The sequence below is a fragment of the Salminus brasiliensis genome, chromosome 3, assembly GCF_030463535.1.
Source record: "Salminus brasiliensis chromosome 3, fSalBra1.hap2, whole genome shotgun sequence".
Classification (NCBI taxonomy): Eukaryota; Metazoa; Chordata; class Actinopteri; order Characiformes; family Bryconidae; genus Salminus; species Salminus brasiliensis.
The window spans coordinates 21,897,932-21,919,266 of NC_132880.1; the positions used below are offsets into that span (position 1 = coordinate 21,897,932).

At 41.4% G+C, this 21,335-nt stretch overlaps 1 protein-coding gene across 2 annotated transcripts in view; it reads right to left on the bottom strand.

Annotated features, from left to right (window-relative positions):
• Positions 1-332: 332 nt before the first annotated feature.
• Positions 333-21,335, bottom strand: part of ash1l (ash1 (absent, small, or homeotic)-like (Drosophila)) — a 37,946-nt gene continuing 16,943 nt past the window's right edge. For both annotated transcript variants that reach the window (XM_072675589.1, XM_072675590.1), the window contains exons 8-27: positions 18,861-18,934; positions 18,690-18,735; positions 18,359-18,467; positions 17,670-17,876; positions 17,118-17,264; positions 16,193-16,301; positions 15,403-15,564; positions 15,212-15,282; positions 14,850-15,022; positions 14,172-14,324; positions 12,517-12,571; positions 12,034-12,166; positions 10,877-11,149; positions 9,825-9,911; positions 7,930-8,020; positions 7,507-7,645; positions 7,195-7,367; positions 6,795-6,961; positions 4,016-4,505; positions 333-3,259 (exon numbers count right to left, since the gene is read on the bottom strand). In XM_072675589.1, coding sequence (XP_072531690.1) covers positions 3,168-3,259; positions 4,016-4,505; positions 6,795-6,961; positions 7,195-7,367; positions 7,507-7,645; positions 7,930-8,020; positions 9,825-9,911; positions 10,877-11,149; positions 12,034-12,166; positions 12,517-12,571; positions 14,172-14,324; positions 14,850-15,022; positions 15,212-15,282; positions 15,403-15,564; positions 16,193-16,301; positions 17,118-17,264; positions 17,670-17,876; positions 18,359-18,467; positions 18,690-18,735; positions 18,861-18,934 — 2,951 coding nt within the window. In that variant the 3' untranslated portion in view covers positions 333-3,167. The remainder of the gene's footprint in view (positions 3,260-4,015; positions 4,506-6,794; positions 6,962-7,194; positions 7,368-7,506; positions 7,646-7,929; positions 8,021-9,824; positions 9,912-10,876; positions 11,150-12,033; positions 12,167-12,516; positions 12,572-14,171; positions 14,325-14,849; positions 15,023-15,211; positions 15,283-15,402; positions 15,565-16,192; positions 16,302-17,117; positions 17,265-17,669; positions 17,877-18,358; positions 18,468-18,689; positions 18,736-18,860; positions 18,935-21,335) is intronic.

Sequence of the window (21,335 nt, forward strand, 5' to 3'; positions counted from 1 at the left end):
GGCCTGATGCCTGAATGGGACAAACGCAAGAAGAATTCGTAGAGCTAGGGGGGAGCACGACTAGAGACATTTTAGAGCAGTGTTTTGAGCTCGGGAATTAAAGATAGGTTTTAAGGTTTCATATAAAAAATAATATTAAAAAATATATATATATTAAACATAAAAAAAAAATGGAAATATGTCTGGAGAACACACACACACACACACGCCCACATGCAAAATGGAAGCAGACCCAAGTTCAAGCCTGTGCATGTTGCCTTTGAAGGGATGAAGACCCCTCTGATCTCTGAGCAGTCTGTGAGTTCTTCAAATAACGGTCCACAATATAAAAGTTCTATTCAATAGTTAAAATTCACTTTATTTGCAGATGTATTAATTGACTATCCATACAATTAAAATATGCTTTGACTGTATACCTTGAGTATCAATAGTTATGACCTAGTAAAGAACTATCACATGGTTTCTTGGCTAAATGTATGAGCAACAGGCAGGTATATTCACAACAATGTAGTGCTTTTTATTAAAAAACAAACAAACAAACAAACAAAAAAACCCAAAAACAAATAGAATATAAAACAAAAAAAGTAAAAACCAACAGCATTTTCATGACTTTAGAATCATAATTACAAACTTTTAACCAGAGTGGAAGAAATCTTGACAAACTGTACACAACACAAAATGTCTGTCAGTCTGTCCATATACAATGCTTGCATGTTATTTTTGTGATTGTCTAAAAATAACTAAACAAATCACACAAAAACACACAAATACAAGAAATACAAGCATCATAATTATGACTGCTATCACAAAAAACTGAACCATTTTTTCCCACAATTTGAAAGGGGGAAAAAACAAACGAAAAAAAAAAAAAAGAACAAACAAACAAAAAAGAAAAAGATTAAGAACATGATATTCAGCTGACAGGTTTTTTCTTTCTTTTTGTTTTTTTTTTTCCTTTGTTTCCATCATCTTCTAAAATATGTATTTTTTTTATGTTGGTTTGTTTTTTTAGTGTTCAACACTTTGCAGCAAGAAATGAGGGGTAGCTTTTTTCTTTCCCCCCCTCAAAAGTAATAATAATAATTAGAATAATGTTAAAATTAATAATTACAATGACAGTTACAGGTCTGGGGTCACTGTGATGTCCAAAATCCTTTCCACCAGCGTTTATCTGACCACGCTCCTATGACCATTCAGGGATTCTGTGTTTGTTTTGTGTTTTTCTTTTGGGGGGGCTGTAAGATCTCAGCTTTTGTTGACCAGAAATATACGTAACGTCCACCAGCCAGTTCGTCCTCCAGCCCAAGCTTAAATGAACAATTGTATCAATACAAATGGCATAATAATAATAATAATAATAATGATAATAATAATAGCAATAATAATAATACATATAGGGTCGAGTCCTGTACAATACAATACACAAAATCCATTATCAAGATATTGCTTTTGGAGACAATCTCTCTCATATTCCCGTCTGTATATATACATAGCTTGGCACTATACATTTTTCTTTCTTTGTCAGTTTTTTTCCCCTCTCTCTCCCTCTCTCTCTCCCTCTCTTTATTCTCTGTCTTTTCTGTCAGTCCATCAAAGGGGGGGTGGCGATATCTTTGTGTAAAAACAAACTGATGCGGGGGGGGGGGCATTTAAAAAGAATAATTAAAAATCACAATTCGTTTAGAAACATTGTCCATGGTCACCTAAATCTGACACGAGAAACAAAAAATTAGCGCTCCAAATCCACTCCATCACTCTCACTCATCCCAGCATCCCTCTCACAGAAAGTGTGACATCACAGGATGCGTCAAATTTCCACCACTGCCATCAAGCCCTTTTTTGTTATCTTTCTGAAGGTTTACGTACAGTTGGGCCAGTACTCAAAATGAATGTGATGGATGCACACGCTTGCAGACACACACACACATACAACACACACACAGGTCAAGACCATGGTGTTCTAAGGCGTTACAGTTAAAGTCAGTGCACCCCAACTGGTTAACCATCCTGTTGCGCTGGTGAATCAAACACTCAAAAACGGGGCAGGGCTGGCTGCTTCACGGACCAGTCTCCATGTTTTCGACAACAGAAGCTAACCTAAGCTAAGCAAAGCTTCGAGCTCTTCCCATAATCCAGATTCCAATTCCGAGTTTGCAAAGTAAAGAGCAATTCCCCGCCTGCCCACTGCCATCCTGCTCCATTCCTAATGTTACAGTATGACAGAAAAACAAACAAACAAACAAACAAACGAGAATATACTTAATTATTTGTTTTGCTTTTACCTCACAGCATTGTTCAATACTGCGTTGACTGTTAGTGTGTCTCATCCGTACGCATGTCTCCGGGAGCAATATGTCCGTATTTGTTAAACAAAGGGAAAAAAAAAAAAAAGTGCAGTTAGCCATTACTCTTTCTCTGCTGCTCACTTCCTCCTCTTCCCCCTCTCTATGGGCAGTGTCTATGTGCGCTACACTGCACCTCCTATGTTGCTCCTCTTTGCCCCTTCTTCCTTTTCCACCTCCCCTTCTTCTCAGTTCTCCGTAAGTGGGGGTTTGACGTTACTGACCACTAGGGGGGGCGCTGGTCTCCCAGTCGTCTCTTTAAATCCACTTCCACGTCCAACCCCTTGCCCAGTCTGTTCACAGAGGCCTCACGCTATGTAGTACCACACGCCGCCTCGGAAATATTGACCTCTGAAGCGTAAGACAGCTAGACCGTCAGCTCAGCTGTAGTTCATATGTGACAGTTCATTTGAGTTTCAAGGCTTAAATAGCTTTTTTTTTTCCTTCTACTTCTTCAGTTTAAAGCGCCTGGAGTACATCTTCCTATGTTCATTTGAGTCTTTGACACTTGAGTCTTTGCATCGTACTTTTGTTTAACGCATCAAGGTGATAACAAGATTCTCTCACTGCTGGCAGAAGCCGTGTGTCCTGTGCATTTAAGCTAGGCTAGTCTCTCTTTTCACGCCCCTTTTTAAGAAGACAGCAGAACAGATGGACAGGAGTATGAAAGGGAGGGACTCAACCTCCCAAGTGTCTCTCCTCTCTCACACCTTCCTCCCTCTTTTTGCTGTTTCATGACCCCCTCCTGCATATCTTTTCTGTTTTGTTTTGTTTTTTGCTGGGCGAGAAAGAGGGGGATGTGTTTGTCAGGCAACGTTGACAGCATCACTTCCTGCTCACAAAGTCACTCAGTCCAAGCGTCCGTCTGCGTAGCCGGCGGCCGGAGCCCTCCTCCAAAAGATAAGTCACGTCTATCGCTGTTGGGGAGACATAAAAGGGGATTACACTACTTAAAACAGGTCAAACTAACCTGGTCCAGTGGTGAGAAATTGACTAGTGATAAAGAACTGCATCCCCTTCCCTTCTACAAAAATACTGAGCACCATTCTCATAACTCATGGCTTGCGGTCACAAAACCATAGTTCTTATCCAATATCTTTTACTTTCTTGTTTGTTTTTTTGTAATATTTAATGTAGACTAGATGGGGATGAACTCCACTGAGCTTTGATTCCCCTCAACAGTGGTTTCTTCCTCTGATTCTGAGGGACATTTTCCTGGCCACGGTCGCCACTGGCTTTCTCCAATGAAGCTAGGACCCAGATCTCTGTAAAGTCTGCTTAGTGCCTTGTTAAAGGTGCTATACAAATAAGGTGCGTCAGCAAGGCAGGTATTCCTAAACTCAAGATTCTTCATTCATACTGTGCTACCAACAAAATGAGTGTCTAAATAAAACGGGGAGGTTGTGCGAGACGTCAGTGGGACGTCCAATTGGCAAAGCCATCTAGGGGTTGGCCCCATCACTGGCAGATTTTTGGTCTGATCCACGGTGATGCCACAGCCATCTGAGGCCAGGAGTCCTGAGAGAGCATACATGCTCCCCACCTCACCACTCTAACTTAAACAGCTCAGCCAACCTCATGTCATTCTATAACCTTTTTCATTCTCTCTCTCTCTCTCTCTCTCTCTCTCTTTCCACTTGTGTGTTTATCTTTTGCCTCTGTTTCTCTCTCACCATTTTTGCTGGGTGCCCGATGCAGCAGATGCAGGAGTATCTTGTTCAGTCGATCCCTCTGTGCCTCCCTTCTTCCTAAAACAGAATGGTGCAGGGGTGAAGGGGAGAGCGACGACGTGGCGTGGGACTCCAGCGCTTCTGTCGCTCCTCCCCTTTCCGCGGTGCTCTCGTCCATCTCCCTTCTCTCCTCCTCCTCGTCTACCTCTTCATCATCGTCTTCGTCGTCCTCCTCGGCAGCTCTCCTTTGCTCCTGCGGTGGCGCGAGAGAAGTCGTGGGGGTGGAGGAGTCCTCCTGCGCTCTGTCCACTTCTCCTTCTGTTCTTCTACCTCCTCCACCTCCTTCTGCGTCTCTGGAGAAGGCCACAGACAGCTGGTCGCATGACCCGCTGGGGGAAGATTCTTCGTCGCATGCCGCTGCCCCTTTGGACCGCTCACTCTTCCAGGCTGAGCGGCCTCCGTTCCTCTTGTAATTATCTGGCACATAGTGAGGCTGACGGGGAGAGAGAGAGAGCACACGAGAGAGGAAGAGCAAGTGAATTAGAGAAAAGAAAAAAGTGAGAGAAGTGTAAAATAAGTGTTTAAGAAATGATGGGGCATTAGGCCTGAGTGACAGGACGATATAATAAGATATCATCAATGACTGACATGCAACCCAACAGCAGTGCTTTTAAGGTAATGATCGTCTATTTCCATATATAAGCAAAACGTGGGCACTGGAATTTACTATTCAGTATTGCAGTCTGATATTTCTTCAGCAGGGGGCACCATTAGCAAGCAATTCACTTCAGTGAAAATATATTTCTCTGACAAACTAATGTTGGAATGCTGTTCAGTAAGAAGAAACAGCTCACATACAGGCTGTTTATTGCCCATTAGCATCCACTGTTTTGTTGTGAACTGCAGTTTTAGCTAAAGTTTACGGAAATATGTGGCGTCCTTCTCGAAGCTACTTTTCCCATGCAGCATTTTTCCTTCCTAAATCCACACTGTTCACTTGCACAGCTGCTTCAGTGCTGAATGGGCAGTCCCTGTTAACGACACTCAGGGTATGAGGATGGACTGTACACTAAATATACACATATGGCTGTAAACAGTGTGTTTGGGTTAGGTGCATTTTAACTCACAGCTAGCCGTACCCATACTTACAAACAGGGCCTTCCTAACAGATTCAGACCAAGAGGTGTCTAAAGCTACGTTCACACAGCAGGTCAAAAGAACCAAATCCAATTTTTTCTTTTTGGCTGTTCACACCCTCTTGTTAAAGTGACCTAATATCCGAAAATCTTCTGAACAGTCCACGCCCCTTTGCAAAAGACCAATGCTTGACGTGAAGTTTTGGTTTGATGTTCACAAGCATCACAGGAGCTATCAAGGAGTTTCAGTGGATGACAGCTGGGTTTATCACAGATCATTCGAGCTCGCTGTAAAAAAAGGCACGTTAGTTGACCACAGCCACATATGGGCCTTTTAATGTAGCTTTAACAGAGACATTACCCTACGTTTATGAGGTCTGTTACCTTGCTATCCCACCACTGTGTGTGGGGCAGTGGTGGCTCAGCGGTTAGAGCGCCGGGATATCGATAACAGGGTTGTGGGTTCGATTCCCGGGCTCGGCAAGCTGCCACTGTTGGGCCCTTGAGCAAGGCCCTTTACCCTCTCTGCTCCCCGGGCGCTGGAGTTGGCTGCCCACCGCTCTGGGTGTGTGTGTGTACTCACTGCCCCTAACACGTGTGTGTGTGAGTGTGTGTTCACTACCAGATGGGTTAAATGCGGAGGACACATTTCGCTGTACAGTCCACACTGTACAGTGACGAATACGTGCACCTTTAATACGTGCACTGAAAACCTTCTTTACTGCTGTCCCTCCTTTTCAAGTCGCATGAACGCTAATCTGGCTGTTCAGACTGAGTCGCATATATATCTGATTTCAGTAGCACATTTAAAAAAGTGGCCCAAATCGGAATTGAAACGATCAGATTCAGTTTGTTCGTTGCCATTCACACCGCCATAAATATAACACATCTGTTTCACATATGACGAAAAATATAAAATTTGGGCCACTTTTACTTGCAATGTGAACCACATACCACCACCTTAATTAGTATGTGCAACAAATAGTGCGTCTCTGTAAGAAGGGCAGCCATTAGTATAGTTTATAAAGTATTGAAGTTTGTAGTTTGGAACACGGTACAAGTTCCTGTGTAAACTGTGTGTGCATTTAGCAGCTTACATGGAAAGAGAATATAGTTTACTTTTTTCCCCCCTAAATTATTTCTGCTCAGTTCATAGGGTCTTTCTCACGTAACACAGTGAGTGCATTACCCCCACCCAACAGGATGTTGGGTCCGGGGCAGCAAAGAACAGAAGGGTTAAGAATGAATTTTTTACCATGGGTAAGATTAAAAGATAACTATCTGAGATCAGTCTGACACCTTCCTTTATGAAGAGGGGCTAACTGTCCTCTAAACTGCCTGTTAACTGGCCTCTATTCTGCAGAGTGGGTCAGGCACATGTTAGCTTGTAGTACAGTGAAAATGATTATAGATAACCTAGTCAGGTTTGTCATGTTTGCACAGAAACACCAAAGTCCACTGAGGACTTTGATGTCACAATAAGTGTCAATCACAAGAATTGTAATATGCTACTTCTATGAATGTCAATAAGCAGCATATTAATTTTAGATTTTCTTTTGGCTCAAACCTTTGCTTGCAGTGTCCATCACATCGCTAAACCAAGACCAACAGAACTCAGAGCCAGCAAACATCCAGATACTACTCACCGAGAAGTCCCTCTTGGGTGCAAGCCTCTTAGGGAAGTGGTTGAAGGCGTAGGGTTTAGTGCAGACTGGGTAGCGGTTGCGGTGAATCTTGTAGAAGAGGTGGGCAGACTTGTCCAGCCGGTAATCACAGATGTACACGTCCTGCTCCTTCACCCCTTTCGGTCGACCTGAGGCCACACGTTCAAAGAGAAACAAGGTCAGCATACTTAAGTGAAAAATTATGTGCAAAATTTGAATCAGGCATAATATCTTCTGCACAAGAGTGCCCTGGGCGAGAGACTGCAACTCTGCCAGTGAGCACAGTATATTAACTTCAGCACAAAAGTGCCAATATCTGTAAGGTCCTGAGCTTTATCTTGCAAGTCATTGTGTGTGTGTGAGAGTAAGAAATGTGTCTCACCCTTGCAGTAGGTGTAGAGGTCTAGAACGCAGCACGTGCCCACCACCGCCTCCAGAGGAATTATCTCATAGAGAGGCACTCGGAACAGCTCGTTATGATAGAAGCGGCGTGAGGGCGAATGGTGAGTCTCATGAGGGCGGAAGTAATGATGACCAAAGGCAAATCTCTCACCCCTTGAACAGAGAAAGATACAGTCACATTTAAATGACATTACAATCCTTCATTCTTTGTTTCCTCAAAAGTAAGATATTTGCTGGATTCTTTTTTCTTACAAAAGCAAAATGTCATGAAATTACAGAGGGGGGAACTTACTTTTCATTCTTCCAGAGCTTCTCTATGCGGAAGATGTCTAGTTTGTCTCTGTTTACATGGGACAGAAGACGGTAGGACTGGCGCACAGGCTGGCCCTCTAGAGTGCGTCTGCTGTCCCTCATGAGGTAAACACAGTCACCTGTAAAACATAAAATAAAACACAAATAAATCAAATACAATCAAATTAAATAAATAAAAATACATCCTAATCTTCAAGCTAAAAGGTGAGCATATCGCATCAGTATCATCTTCAACAGGTTAGATTCAGAACATTATTTCTACACTGAGAGAACACAGAAAAAAACATATAGGAGGTTCATAACAGATTTTCATCTGTATGTACACACAATCATAACTACACACACACACACACACACACACACACACACACACACACACACACACACACACACACACACACACCTTGGTGTAGCAGCAGCTCATCTCGGAGCAGACAGATATAGTAGATGGAACCTGATTGGGCGTAACTGGGCTGAGGCACCATGGGAACCTCCTATTAAACAATAAGAAAAACATAAAACAACATGAAAAAGCATGCAAGGCACATTTATATGGCAAGTCCTTAGTTCACAGTAAAAGTGTTACTGGACGTTCTTTTAAAAAGAGATTACAGGGTACGGTTCCCTCCCTAGTCCATACATTCCATATACAGAAGCTGTACACTGTGAGGATGAAGACTGCACTGACTTTGTGAGGAGACAAATAGCCAAGTATTTACATATAATCCACCTTTCAGCCCACAGCAGTTTTGCACCCCCATAGTTATGCTGGAGTCATAAGTATTGTTTTGGGTACAGACTGCTTTTTCAATGAGCACAATACAGGACAGAGGCGGTTTACACATTCCTTAAAGGCAAAGAAACAAAAACAACCTGTTTAAAGTGGGGGTTCCTTATTTTACATTTAGGTTTGACTAAGTACTTACAGTCACCTCAGACATGAATTGCTCAATTCATTTATATAAAATGTATAAATACGATTCAGATAAAACCTCTCCCCCGCTTCCTTAGAAACCTTTCAATGCTACAATACACATCAAACATCACAAACTTCGATATGGTAGTTTCTTCCATTAAAAAAAAAAAAAAAACGTCATTCTTAATCTGGCGACTCCATTTGCAACTACAGGAGGAGTACTTGATTACAGTTTTCTGATTAAATTGAACGCATCATTATCTAATTCATCTGAGCCATGTTGAGTCAATTCAGCCAAATGGATAAACAGAATAAAGTAACAGAATGCTGTAACTTGTGGAACTGTGCCAAACTAAACAGACTTATCATGAGGAAATTTCATAATATTAGTCAGGAACAAACCTGCTTTCTAATGATGTTTTTCATGTTACTTCAGTTCCAAGACAAGACAAGACAACCCCAATCACCATTAGTGTTGGACACAGATGGAATTTGGCCTCTGCCTTTGACCAATTTGTGCAGTGAACACACACATAAACACTAGTGAGCAAATGCACGCAGTGAGCATGAGCACACGTGCCCGGAGGGGTGGGCAGGGCACCCAGGGAGAGTTAAGTGCCTTGCTCAAGGGCCCAAAGTGGCAGCTTGCAGAGCATTTGAATTGAAACACACAATCCTGTTATCAATAGCCCGGTGCTCTAACCAGTATAGGCTTCAACACCATATTTAGCGGGCTGGATCGCTTGCAGCACTAACTTGTACAGATCTCCATCTCTCAGTGGAAATAAGCATTAATTGGTGCTCTCTATGGAATAAAGTACAAGACTAAAGCCAAGCAGCTACTGCTGTGCTGAAGGGAAAGCCTGCTGCGAGTGCGTCATATGACGCAATTCGCTTTTCCTAAAGCAAACAAAAGTGTGGAGCGCTTTATCTCACCCCCACTGAATCATGACGAGAACACACGTTTTAAACAATTATGTCTTGAGGACTTAGACAATGACACATCAATTAGCAAACGAAAGGGCAAAATCTTTCTGGATAGTTTCACTCATAAATCAAAATCCACAGGTAAAGAAACAGCAAAAAAATATTGAAACTGCTTGGTGTGGTAGGGATCAGATGCGATTTTTGTTGTTGATCATCCTCTGCAATAATAAAAAAAAAAAAGCTTCGGTATGTAACCAAATAATTACTGAGACTTGTTTTGGTACATAAACCCACAGGATTCAAGGACAATGCGCAATATGGAGCTTTTAATACTTAAAACACTTGAGTACTTAGGAGGCTCAGCACAACTCAACAGGTTCTTCTGTGGCAGAGGAGATGGTAGTCAGGGAAAAGGAATGTGAAAAGATCGGGGTCAGGGTGAAAAGGTTAAATACCCTGTCCACTGGGCGAGGATCACACTGCTCACAAAGATAATGCTCCACCTCCGCCTCCAGACGCATGCAGTCACAATGCTGCCAGACCTGAGAATAAGAAAGAGAGAATAGAAAGATTTTATGGTTGCAGTCACATCATCTTTCTACCCCTATTTAAAGATACTTAAAAGTTAAGGGAAGAAAAGGGACTCTCAATAGAGTTCCTAATGCTATTCAGCATAAAGTAACAAATTGTGCGACATCAGCCGAAGTTCCCGAGACCTACAGATGACCTTCCTCTGCTCTCTGTTCTTAAAACTGTACCATTGACTTCAACAGTCAGGAAACAGTGGGTGAACATAACAGTTCTAATTCTAGTTCACTAACAGGTTCAAGAGAACTGAGCTAACATGCATCATAGTAGGATTCATAATAATAATAGTACTGTTAATAAACAAATAAACTTAAGCAAGCTAATTAAACTTGGCCACATTCCAAACCACAACTGGCACTGTAGTACGGTAGTACAGGATGGTCAGTTTGTGCAGGGCAGTAGGTGACAGTCGCTAAACAGAACTCCTAGTCACATGCTAGCCTATGTTATAGCGCAGAGCAGATCTCTAGAGTGCAGAGACATTCACAGGGTGAATCTCGAAACTTGCCGATGTCCCCTTCATTTCCTCGCTCATCCAACCATCAGGCCATGACTTGGAAATCGACTGAAATCCTCCATCTTCAACAACTTTATTAATGGCACGATGGAACAATTTCTGTACCTAAACCTCTTTTGTAAGTGACGAATGAGTGAAGGACCTCTCATGTTGCTAATGTGTTCACATAGATTTCTCCATCCTACATCTTATCCATGCACCACTTCCAATTGTCCTTTGAGAAGGTAGAGAACGACGCAAGGAAAGGAACTACGATGCACTAGAACTAAAAGGTATGAGATCCACCCAGAGAGTTCTGTTTCAGTGTACTTGTCCAAGGGCGGAAGTTGGATCCCCTTTAGTTCTTTTGGCTTTAGCCTTTGTCTAAATGGTGCGAAAAATACAGTGCAGTGGTAAACTCACCATGCATTTCTCACACTGGATCATTAGGCCCTCGTCCTTGTACATGCCACAGATGCAGCGGATGACATCGTCGTCCTTGTCGTGGCCACCAGGCCCATGGTGGTGATGGTGGTGCGCTTGGTCACGCTCCAAGGAATCGGAGCTGTCCGCCTCGCTGGCCGTCTCACCCACAATCTCATCGATCTGGACAGCAGCCTCGTGCCGTGCGCCGTAGTACGCCTTGCGCAGCCTGCACACGTCCCGGCCCACTGGTGACTTGCGGCCATAATATTTCTTTGGAGGACAGAACACAGAGTAAGAGCCACATTTCTGTTCTGTTTTTGTGGACTTTACAATACTGTCCTTAATTCTGTTGTGGCCAATTCCCACCCACTAGCTACATCTACACCCACGTAGACCATTCCATCAGCACTGGGAGGGTGAAGGTTAGGCTGTGCTTCCATCAAGCAACACAAACTGAGCACCCTTAAACTTGGGGTGAACAGAATAGACCTGAACTGAAGTTCACAGAAATTCAACTGAATGCACTAGGGGTGCATGATACATTGTTGCCAAAGTTATTACTGATTATTATTACTAAACTGGCAATTATGATACAATTACAGCTGATGAATACAACCAGTAACCTGGAAAGCACAAGCAGCGACACACGTTTGGTCACTACTGAAGCAGCATTTTACACAGCATACCACATATAGACAACTGAGGGTTCAATTCCTTGTTCAGGCAGAAACACCACTGCAATACCAGTAAGATAGCCTAAGCAAGACTCCCAACATTTATAAATGATATACTGACTGCAGTCACAAGAGCATTAGTGAGGTCAGGATGTTTGATGATCACAACCCCACCTCATTCCCAACTCATCCCAAAAGCACTAGATGAAGCACCGTCCTTTCAGAGAACACATATACTATACTGTTGGCAGTGCTTTTCTACAGGGACTAGACTAGAGATGTGTGTGTCAACAATGGGTGCAACTTAAAGTAGCTCAGCCAGAGGTCCATTCCATTGTATGCTAACAGGAAACTGATTTGTTTTTCCCTGAAACAGTTGGTACTGAGACTAAATGCATGCAAGGTGCCAATAAAGCACCAGCAAATACTGAATGAAAAAAATAAATAAATGAATAGAATTGTGGCATCGGTTAGACATACCTCAGCATTGCGGAACACTTTGAGCATGTCTGCATCAAAGGCCTCCACGGTTTTGTAATGTCCGGTGAGGATCTGCTTCTCTATGGTACTGAGGTCCAGAGGGTCGGAAACTTTCTCATAGTACTGCATGTTCCTGTAAAAACACATCATAAATAAGCAACAAGCCACCAAAAATAAATCTCCTACAGAATAGACTGTGACTACTAAGTACATCTCTAAACCCATTTGGTTTATTCCAACCCCAAGTTCTGTCACACACTCTGCTTATCCAGTTACTGAGCTATTGCATTTCTGTATAGATCTATAAGCTTTATACTGTAGACAATTCAGACTGAATATCATGTCTGATCTATAAACATACTTATTAAGCGTTGAGGGAAGGAGGGGGTAGATCCATTTTAGTGTTTCTGTGACCAATACAACAGTGATCAAGTACAACAGAATAAGGAGGAAAGTGGTAAATGGCCATAAGCATTCTCTTACCTCTTCCTAGAAGGCAAATTGAGCAGGGGAGCAGCAAGGGTCTGGCCAGCTGAATCTGCATTGAGAAAGAGGGGGGAAAAAAGTTTCTCAATACAAGCATGTGTGTTTATGTCATTGCTTGTAATGCAAGGTTAAGTCAAACATCTTATTTCATAATGTTATTCACTTTCCTCATATATGTGCTTTCAGCAAATGTAGTTCTTACAAAGCAGGATGTACATTATGTGTGCATTTTGTGTCCATGTTTAACCTAGGTCGGACAATTTAATTATGGGTATACACTTTGTCCAGCCATGGTTAAACACAATGTAGTTTTCATGTCTTTTCATGCTTTAAGGAGTTTAGTCTAGTGCTGTCTCTCCAGATCTATAGATTCATGACCGCTGATACATTCTCCATTAAGAGGCTCCATTGAATGTTGAGATGTTCATGGTACACATTTTGAACAAGACTATCAGAGGGTTTTCACATGTGGCAGGACAAGGGGTTGAGCGGTCGTGTTTCTCAGTCATGTGGTGCTGGGAGCTCTCACCTGACCACTGCCAGGTGATGGGGATTAAGGAAGAGCTCCCAACCGCTTGTAATGCCCCAGTTCAGACACCCGAAAGAGAACAGGGGAAGCTCTGATAGAGCTGAGAGCTGGAGAGGTGAGAAACTTGGAGGGACTAACGTGTGTGTGTGAGAGCAGAGACTAAGCTTGAGGCTGCAGGGACTCTTTAAGCCAGCAGATTGTGTGTTTTTGTTATGGGTTTGGGGGTTGTGTGTGCAAATGTGTAAATAAAACACTTGTGGTGGCTTTACATCATGGTCTGTGTGTATGTGTGTGCTTGTGGGACTTGAGGTTTTCCAGTCATGTGACTCAGCCGAGTCCGTAATACCGTAATTAAAGAAGCCAACAACAAAAAAAGGGTGAAATTGAGCTACAGTGTTAGTAAACAAAAGGCTTTCTGAGCTAAAACTACATTTTCAACTTTGACATTTTTGAAAGTTTCTATTTTGCAACTGTTTCGTGCACACAGATTACAACGCCTAAGTATACAAAGCATTAATTTTATGCATGATAAAACATGGAGGAGAAATCGAACATCGAGTCAATTCAAGAAGCTTGCATCAAAAAATATTCAGTCTGTTACAGAATCGTTTATAGATCGTAATCAAGGTCAAATTTTCAATTAAATTGTGATACTGTGATTTCTAATACTAAGTACTATGTGTGGCTCTGAGAATGTATTGTAATGTGCTTCGATCGATGCTAGAATACATTTGTTATATAATTAAATGTCTTAATTCGTATTAGTCATATATTTATATTAATGCATTGCCTAAAACAAGAAGTCTGTCAGGTTACAGGCTGTACCCCAACCATTTTCAGCTGGCCTACCCACAAGCAAAACCTCAGCTTCACTGGTATGTATGTATGTGTGAGCGCGGGCGTGCGCGAGAGTGTGTGCCAACGCTACGGAGACAGATTGTCATTAGTCACTCATTAACAGTGAGATTACACATTAGCTGGAAGTGTTGACAGAGTGTGATGCAAAAGAATGAAGAATATGTGCATCCTTGAGCCAAGAAAATGTGTGGGTTTCTATGTATTAACTGATAATTACAGCTTGGAATACTTTTGTATGATGTGCATTTAAGGATGTAGTCCTGACCCTTGTAGCTGGTGATCATGTCACAGATCTCTTTGAAGATGTGAGCGAGTCGCGCTGTGCGGGTGACTTCTGTATTCTCTTCAGCAGCGGCAAGTCTGCGTGTGCGCACGGAGCGAGAGGTCTGCAGCGCAGAGAACTGCGTCAGGAACACGTCTGAAACGCACACAGATAATACCGTTAATTAGACACGACACTCACCCTACACCCTACGCACCCTTTGCTTCATATACTCCACTTTTATAATGTCGATTGCTCTATTAAATTAAAGACAACCATCCATTTTCACTGCATCAAAAATGCATTGATTTAGCAAAATTGCGCAGCCCTAACTTTCTCACACAAACTGAATACACCAGGGTAAACAGAGAAACATCAGATAAGAAGCACTGCAATGCAGCAATAAATCTACACTAATTAGATCTAATTATCAAAATCAACTTGCTAGAGGCAGCAGACTAGCCACTCACTCAACAGCAGAAACTAGTGGGCAATTCAGTTAATTGGCTAGAAAGCTATTTTCAATATCGAAATGATGGAGTTTGAGGAAAACATTACGTGACTGGCTTGTCTTTCTGTAGTCAATCAGAACAAAACATGATAAAATGTGCTTTTTTGGGTCATGACGTCCAGTCCTACCTTCTCTGGAAGTGACCCAGGTGCAACAAGCACTTCACACACCTGACTTGATGTTTCCGTCGTCCCGGATAACGTTTCCCCAGCGGGCATACGGGGAGAGGCTGGTGCTGTCCCTCTCTCGCTCTCTTTCTCCCTCCCTCTTCAGCAGCTCCTGTTTCTCCCTCATCTTCTCCCAGTTCCGCAGGAGGAACACCCGGTGTTTCAGCACAAAGTTCCTGCAAATGGAAACAGCCAGTTGAGGATGCTGGGGAATACAGCTATACATATATGAACATATTTGGAAACTGAAAACTGGTAAATGAGAGTGTGTGCACATGTCTGCTTCCAGATATGGATATGTGACTGAATCTGAATTTTAATCTTTGAACAAGTTTGGCTTTCTATTCTTATGCGTGGTAACCTACCTCTCTCTGTTAGACATGGGCTTCATCAGAAGGTGCTGGTAAAACTTACTGCTGTCACTGGACTCCTCCTCCTGTGAGGTTGTGTGTGTGAGAGACAAAAATTAACATTACTGTTATAGTGTCTTAAAACTATAATGAATGTATAAGTAAAACTTTCTTTCCACCGGTAACCCCAATCCAGTCTCTCATACCCGTTTTTTTAGCTGGTGCTTCGACTTTCGTTTCTCTTTTAATCTACCAAGCCTCCGGGCCCCACCTCCTGACCCTCCTCCTTTGCCAGGCAGGCCATTGATTCGTTGACTCTTGCCACCAATGATACCCCGGCAACCTTCTGAGCCACACTTGCAGACTTGCTGTAAAAGAAAACAGAGAAGACATTGAAGAGCATGAATTAATAATAAGGAAAAATATATGAAATACTCAGGCACACCTTACAAAGCAATAAATCCACAAGTTATATAAAGATAAAGACAGTGACAGTTATCACAAATAGTAGGGATAGGCATCTTAACCACTTTTAATTTGAATGTAAGCATTTACAAACAAACGAACACTATTTTCTATTGAATGCAGATACAAAATACAGTCAAAAGTGGACTGTGAAGCAGCGGAAACACGCTCGCTGGAATAATTATGCCATCCGGCATTCTGACGAATAAATCCGGAATTGGTAGATGCCAAGAGCAGGACCTACCCAAATGTGAACAGAATCTGTAATGCTGAAGCATACAGTAATAATCTAGAAAATTGCAGCAGTTAGGAGAAGTATTTTCCTGTTTAAGCATAACAGAGCCTCCATTCACAAACCAAATTCCATAATCAGTTGACAGTTTTTCAACAACCAGTTGAGAAAACTCCAACCTCCCACTTGCAGTTAAAAAAAAGCATGCCTAATATTCCTAACATTCCTAGCATTCCTAATAAACAGTACATGCCATTTACTGTGTGTATGTGTGCACCTCAAACGCAGCCAAAACACACCTGTTCTTCAGTGTTGAAGGAGTGGAAATTGTAGTCGTAGGTTAGCTCTGTCCCACTGTCCATGTCTTTCAGAGCAAACAGACCAATCCTGTACACCCCATTCACTGACCTGAGACAGGAAATTGATTAATATCACTTATCATCAATTTTTTTCTGTGTACTTCTTTAAAATTCTTTGACATGTTAATAACGTGAATTTGACTAAAGGAAAGATGGAATTAATATGAAAAACACTTTAGAGCATTAGAAAAATAACCAAGAGGCTATTATGACCATGACATTATTTCTTATATTAAATATATATATAAGAATTTTGTTGTAGACAATGAAATAAAGTTGTAGTCAGCTATGGCTTTGTGTCTGAATGTGCAAGTGAGTGCAAGCGCACGTTTAGGTATGCATATATAGTGGGAAGCACAGCTGTGTCCTCCACCCTCTTCTACCAGCTAGACATAATTGCTCTTCCATGACAAGACAGATGACCCACCGCCTAGCCTGGAAGCTTTTCTCGTGTGTGTGAGTATGTGTGTGTGTGTGTGTGTGTGTGTGTGTACACATTTGTCCTTTGGTACCAAGCAGATGTAGGGTCTCTGGCCTACATCTTGAGCGCACTGCCCTATTCCTGAGGATGTTTACGTTTCACCTAATCATTGCCATTTATTATTATACAACAGAGCCAAAGAAAAAACATCTTATGTTTAATTTGCGGAACTGTCACGACCACTTACTCCTGGTAATCACTCGGCGACTACAGCATAAGCATCAAATGCTTTGTAAGCGAGTACCAATGGCTTAACATATATCTGAACCATTTACAGCACAGAAACCACAACATAATCTGGAAAAGCATTATCCATAACAGTGTATACTTATATCATACTCATTTTAATTTGTTGTCACAGTCCCCATCAAGTGATCTACTCACCACTTCTGCATCTCGCAGTTGGGCTCGCAGCTGTGATTGATGAAGCGAGCCTCATTGCCCATACGATAGCTGTCAATCACCATGCCACTGTCTAAGTTCAAACAGTACTGGCCACTGTGAGCGAAGTACTGCTCCATCATCCGACTCCTAAAGAGAGCAGGCAAATGTTTACATTATTCCAGTGCCTGTAATTGTGCACCACCTATTAACAAATGAATTCACGTTTATGAAACACGTCACTAAGCTTTAAAAGCACAGTCCAAGAGGGCCGGATTCCTGCACAGCACTGTGATTTTCCTGCTCAAGCACACCTGATTCACCTCATCGTTTAATTACCAGTTTTAGTCGACCTGTTGGAGCAGGTTAAATTACAAAATGGTGCTGGACGCCGGCCCTCAGTTCCACACCCCTGCGTTAAATAGTAAAGAAGGTAAATCTCAATTAACAGGAGCATTTTGTAACCAATTCAGCCACTGAATGCATCTTCCTCCCTATCTATCAACTATAGGGTCTGGAAAAACTGGTGTTTTTTTTGGTTAGTACAAGGCCTACCTGAACTCCTGCTCACTGACCACCTCGCCCAAGTACTCAATGATGAACTGTCCAGAACGGAGTGGTTCCTTTGTGCGGATGCCCCATCCTTTCCCATCTGTCCGGAAGCGTTCCAGACACTGCACCCACTCGTGCCTTTGGATGCGCTGGTTATCGCAATGTTCACCACATGGACATGCGTTAAGAGAACACTCGGCAAAGATCATTCTGAGAAAGAAAAGAATGATGTGGGGGGAGAAGATCACGGGAGAGAGAGAAAGGAAGAGAATTTGATTATATTATCCTACTGTACTAGTCTTTTATCATCCTAAACCAGTGATTCCCAAAACAGTCCTCAGGGTTCCTCAGATCGTCCAATTTTTTGCTCTGGCTCAGCTCCACATGGTTCTTACAGTTTTGAACACTCTTTCAGCTTGGAAAGGATTTAAAAAGACCACACAATCAGTCTACCTTAGACGGCTTGCAGAATTAAATATGTGAATCTAGAACATTTGGACAAAAGGCCTACAGTAAAGAGGGCACAGCCGTATCATGGGGCCTTTCAACTACCTTTTAACACGCTCAACCTTTTAAACTTACAAAACAGGCTGTCTAGCTTCATTAAATGTAATTGCATCAGTCTGGTGAACAGAGGTGAAGGCAAAAGCCTTCTAAATGAAGCTCTGTTAAATAGCAGCAAGTGCTATTACCTGTTCAGGCAGTCATCCAAGCAGCCCTTATCATTGTGGTCCTCTGGGAGCCTGCAGTTACAGGTAGTGGCTTCATAGCCAGAGAGAGGCTTCACGTCCACATATACATCTGAGAGACAGAGAGAGGATTAAAGAAAGTTAAGAAAACTTTACATAAAATAATAATAATAATAATAATAATAATAATTTAAAAGAAAAAAAAATATATATATATATATATATATATATATTATCATTATTATTTTATATATTTTTTTATTATAAAATAATCAATGATCATTTATTGCAGCTGATATGAAACTGCAACTGATATGAATGAAAATCTCCTTACTGGATCGAATTTTCTTGTAAAGAGGCACATCCGGTCTCTTATAGAGCTGGGGGGCAAAAAAAATGAAAAGGTTATTGATACACAGTTAAAGACATATGACAACATTTCATAAACAACAAATAAGCCATACTGCATTCTGCTAGATAAATGGGGGTAGTACTAGCAAACTACCTGGTCATGTTTCCAAAGCCACAGGATGTCGTAAGGCAACTGGAAATCAATGCGCTTCTGTCTCAAGTACTTCCCTGGAGAGGAGTGGAGACAGATAGAGGTTAATAATAGGCAGTCTTGGGAGGAGGGTGACATACTGTACTACTCATTAAACTCTGCAGGCTGCGGTATTACACAGTAGCACATGCAACTGAATACCTAACCAATCCGCAATCGATCGTGTCACAGTGTCACTAAATGTGTTTAAGTAACAAATAGTGAGATAGTTTATTAGTGAGCATATTTCTATATACTGATCATTGTTCTCGTTTCTGAGCACCAGTGATTAAAAACATCCAAATGATACACTGTATTTTTTATGATGACTAAACAAAAACTAAACACAGCCTCTATAGCTAATAAACCATAAAATAAAGCCTTTTTAGCAAATCCTAATGCAGTTACTCTGTCTTTCATAACATTACAACATAAATCAAATTATTAATGTAGCTTGTGTAAAGATTTTGGAACTAAAAAGACTCAAAGGCTTCATTTGTTTCAAGCTTTTAGACCTTGATTAGCAAATCAAGCCTAAGGCACGTCTAACAATAACCATCAACTGAATCAAATTTCCAAGCTTTATACATTCTCGGACTCTTCAAGTCTTGTACAAACACTCTTCAAAGCAACTTTCTAAAGATCTGAAAAGTAAAAGAAAGTAACTCATGCCCACAAGGCTATAAGAAGATTTGTTACTATGAAATGTCAGTTCAGAAGACCTGTGGAGGCTGTGTTGAAATCTGGAAGACCAAGAAAACTCTCAGCTCATATACCTGTCATAATGCTTCTTCATAAAACTCAAAGTGTGTAGGGTGGTTGCTTAGGTGTTGCCAAGTAGTTGCTGTGGTACCCCTGGGGTTGATTAAGTGTTACTAGTGTATTTGTATTTTTTGCATTATTTTGCCAACTACTCTAAAAAATGATTCCCTTCCCTGGAAAAACCTCCTCAGATTACCAGATAGCCCATATCTGGGACTCTTGATATGCGGCATATTTGAAAGTTCCCTGGACCCAATTTGAAGTAGATTTGGAAATTTAGGAAATGTAGAAGTTGCTGATCATTCAATTTGGTTGTGAAAAAGATTAAAATGAGAAACCAAAAACAGCTAAGTCTTGGTAAAAGGTCAATCTGCGATGATGCTCCTTTGAAAAGCACCTTTATCTTCCAGTTTATCTTTAACCAATATTCACCTATATGTCTATTAAATGCAACTGAAATAAGAGTCATCTTAAACGTAACCCAAATGCTTACCTTAACTCCAACCCAAACCCTAAATCTAGTGACTTAAAGATAATGTTTAAAGTAATAAAACAAATCTAGAGAGATAAAGATGGGGTTTATTATATATTAAATAAACATAATACTAAAATATACTGCTTTTGTTGGAGTAATAGTCTCTACTGTTCAGATGAGGCCTTCTACTAGATTTTGGAACAATACTGTGAGAATTTGATTGCATTTAGCAACAAGAGAGTCATTGAAGCCAGGATGTTGGCTGATCACCAACCCCCAGCTCATCCTAAAAGTAAAGCCACAGCTCAATGCTGGGGAGCTTTATACATCTAGCATTAGGCATGGTGCCAATAGGTTTATGTTTATCTGCTCTATTATTATCAGCCTATTCCTGTGACCAGGCAAGCTATGTGTGCATTTGCACATCTGTTACCACAATTACAAAGACACAATGTCCACAAACATCTGGACATATAGTGCATGTTTGGGGGAAAAAAGATTTATCTGATTACTTGATTAATCGCTTCAAAAAGAAAAAATCATCAGAATATTTAATTCCAAAAATATTTGATAGTTGCAGCCCTACTTCAAACCGTCAACTAGACAGTTCACATCAAACAGGACAATGACTCCAAACACACACCAAAGGAGGCTAAAGCAGACTAACATTAAGCTTTTGGCATGTCTTTCTCAAAGTCCTGACTTCTACCATAGCCAAAATATGTGGACTGTGATTAAAATATGGGTCAGGCAACCAACGAATATAGTTGAACCATACCAATTCTGACTGCTGTATGTGTTTTGACCCCTTTCCAAAATGCATATTGAAAACTAACAGTTCAAAGAAATCACTGAAAGTCCAATATTGCCATACTGTTCATAATAGGGTCATATAAACATGTGTTATTTCTATGGCCAGATTTTTAATTTTGTCAGAGAAAACTTGAAAATGAAAGAAATTATTATACAAGCACAGCCTAAACAAGGGATGGCCTGACTGTTCTGGCTCAGACAAAATTAGAACTGTCATTAGCATACAAGGAGATTTTATGTCCAATGCCACCCAATGATATGAGCTTGACTAGACTGTTTTGCTTAAAAGCTTAATGGCTATAGAAATGAGAAGGGGAGAAAGTGAGCACCCCTGATGCCCTATTGTAACATGCATGACACTGACGTCCATGAAAAGTAAAGCACAAGAC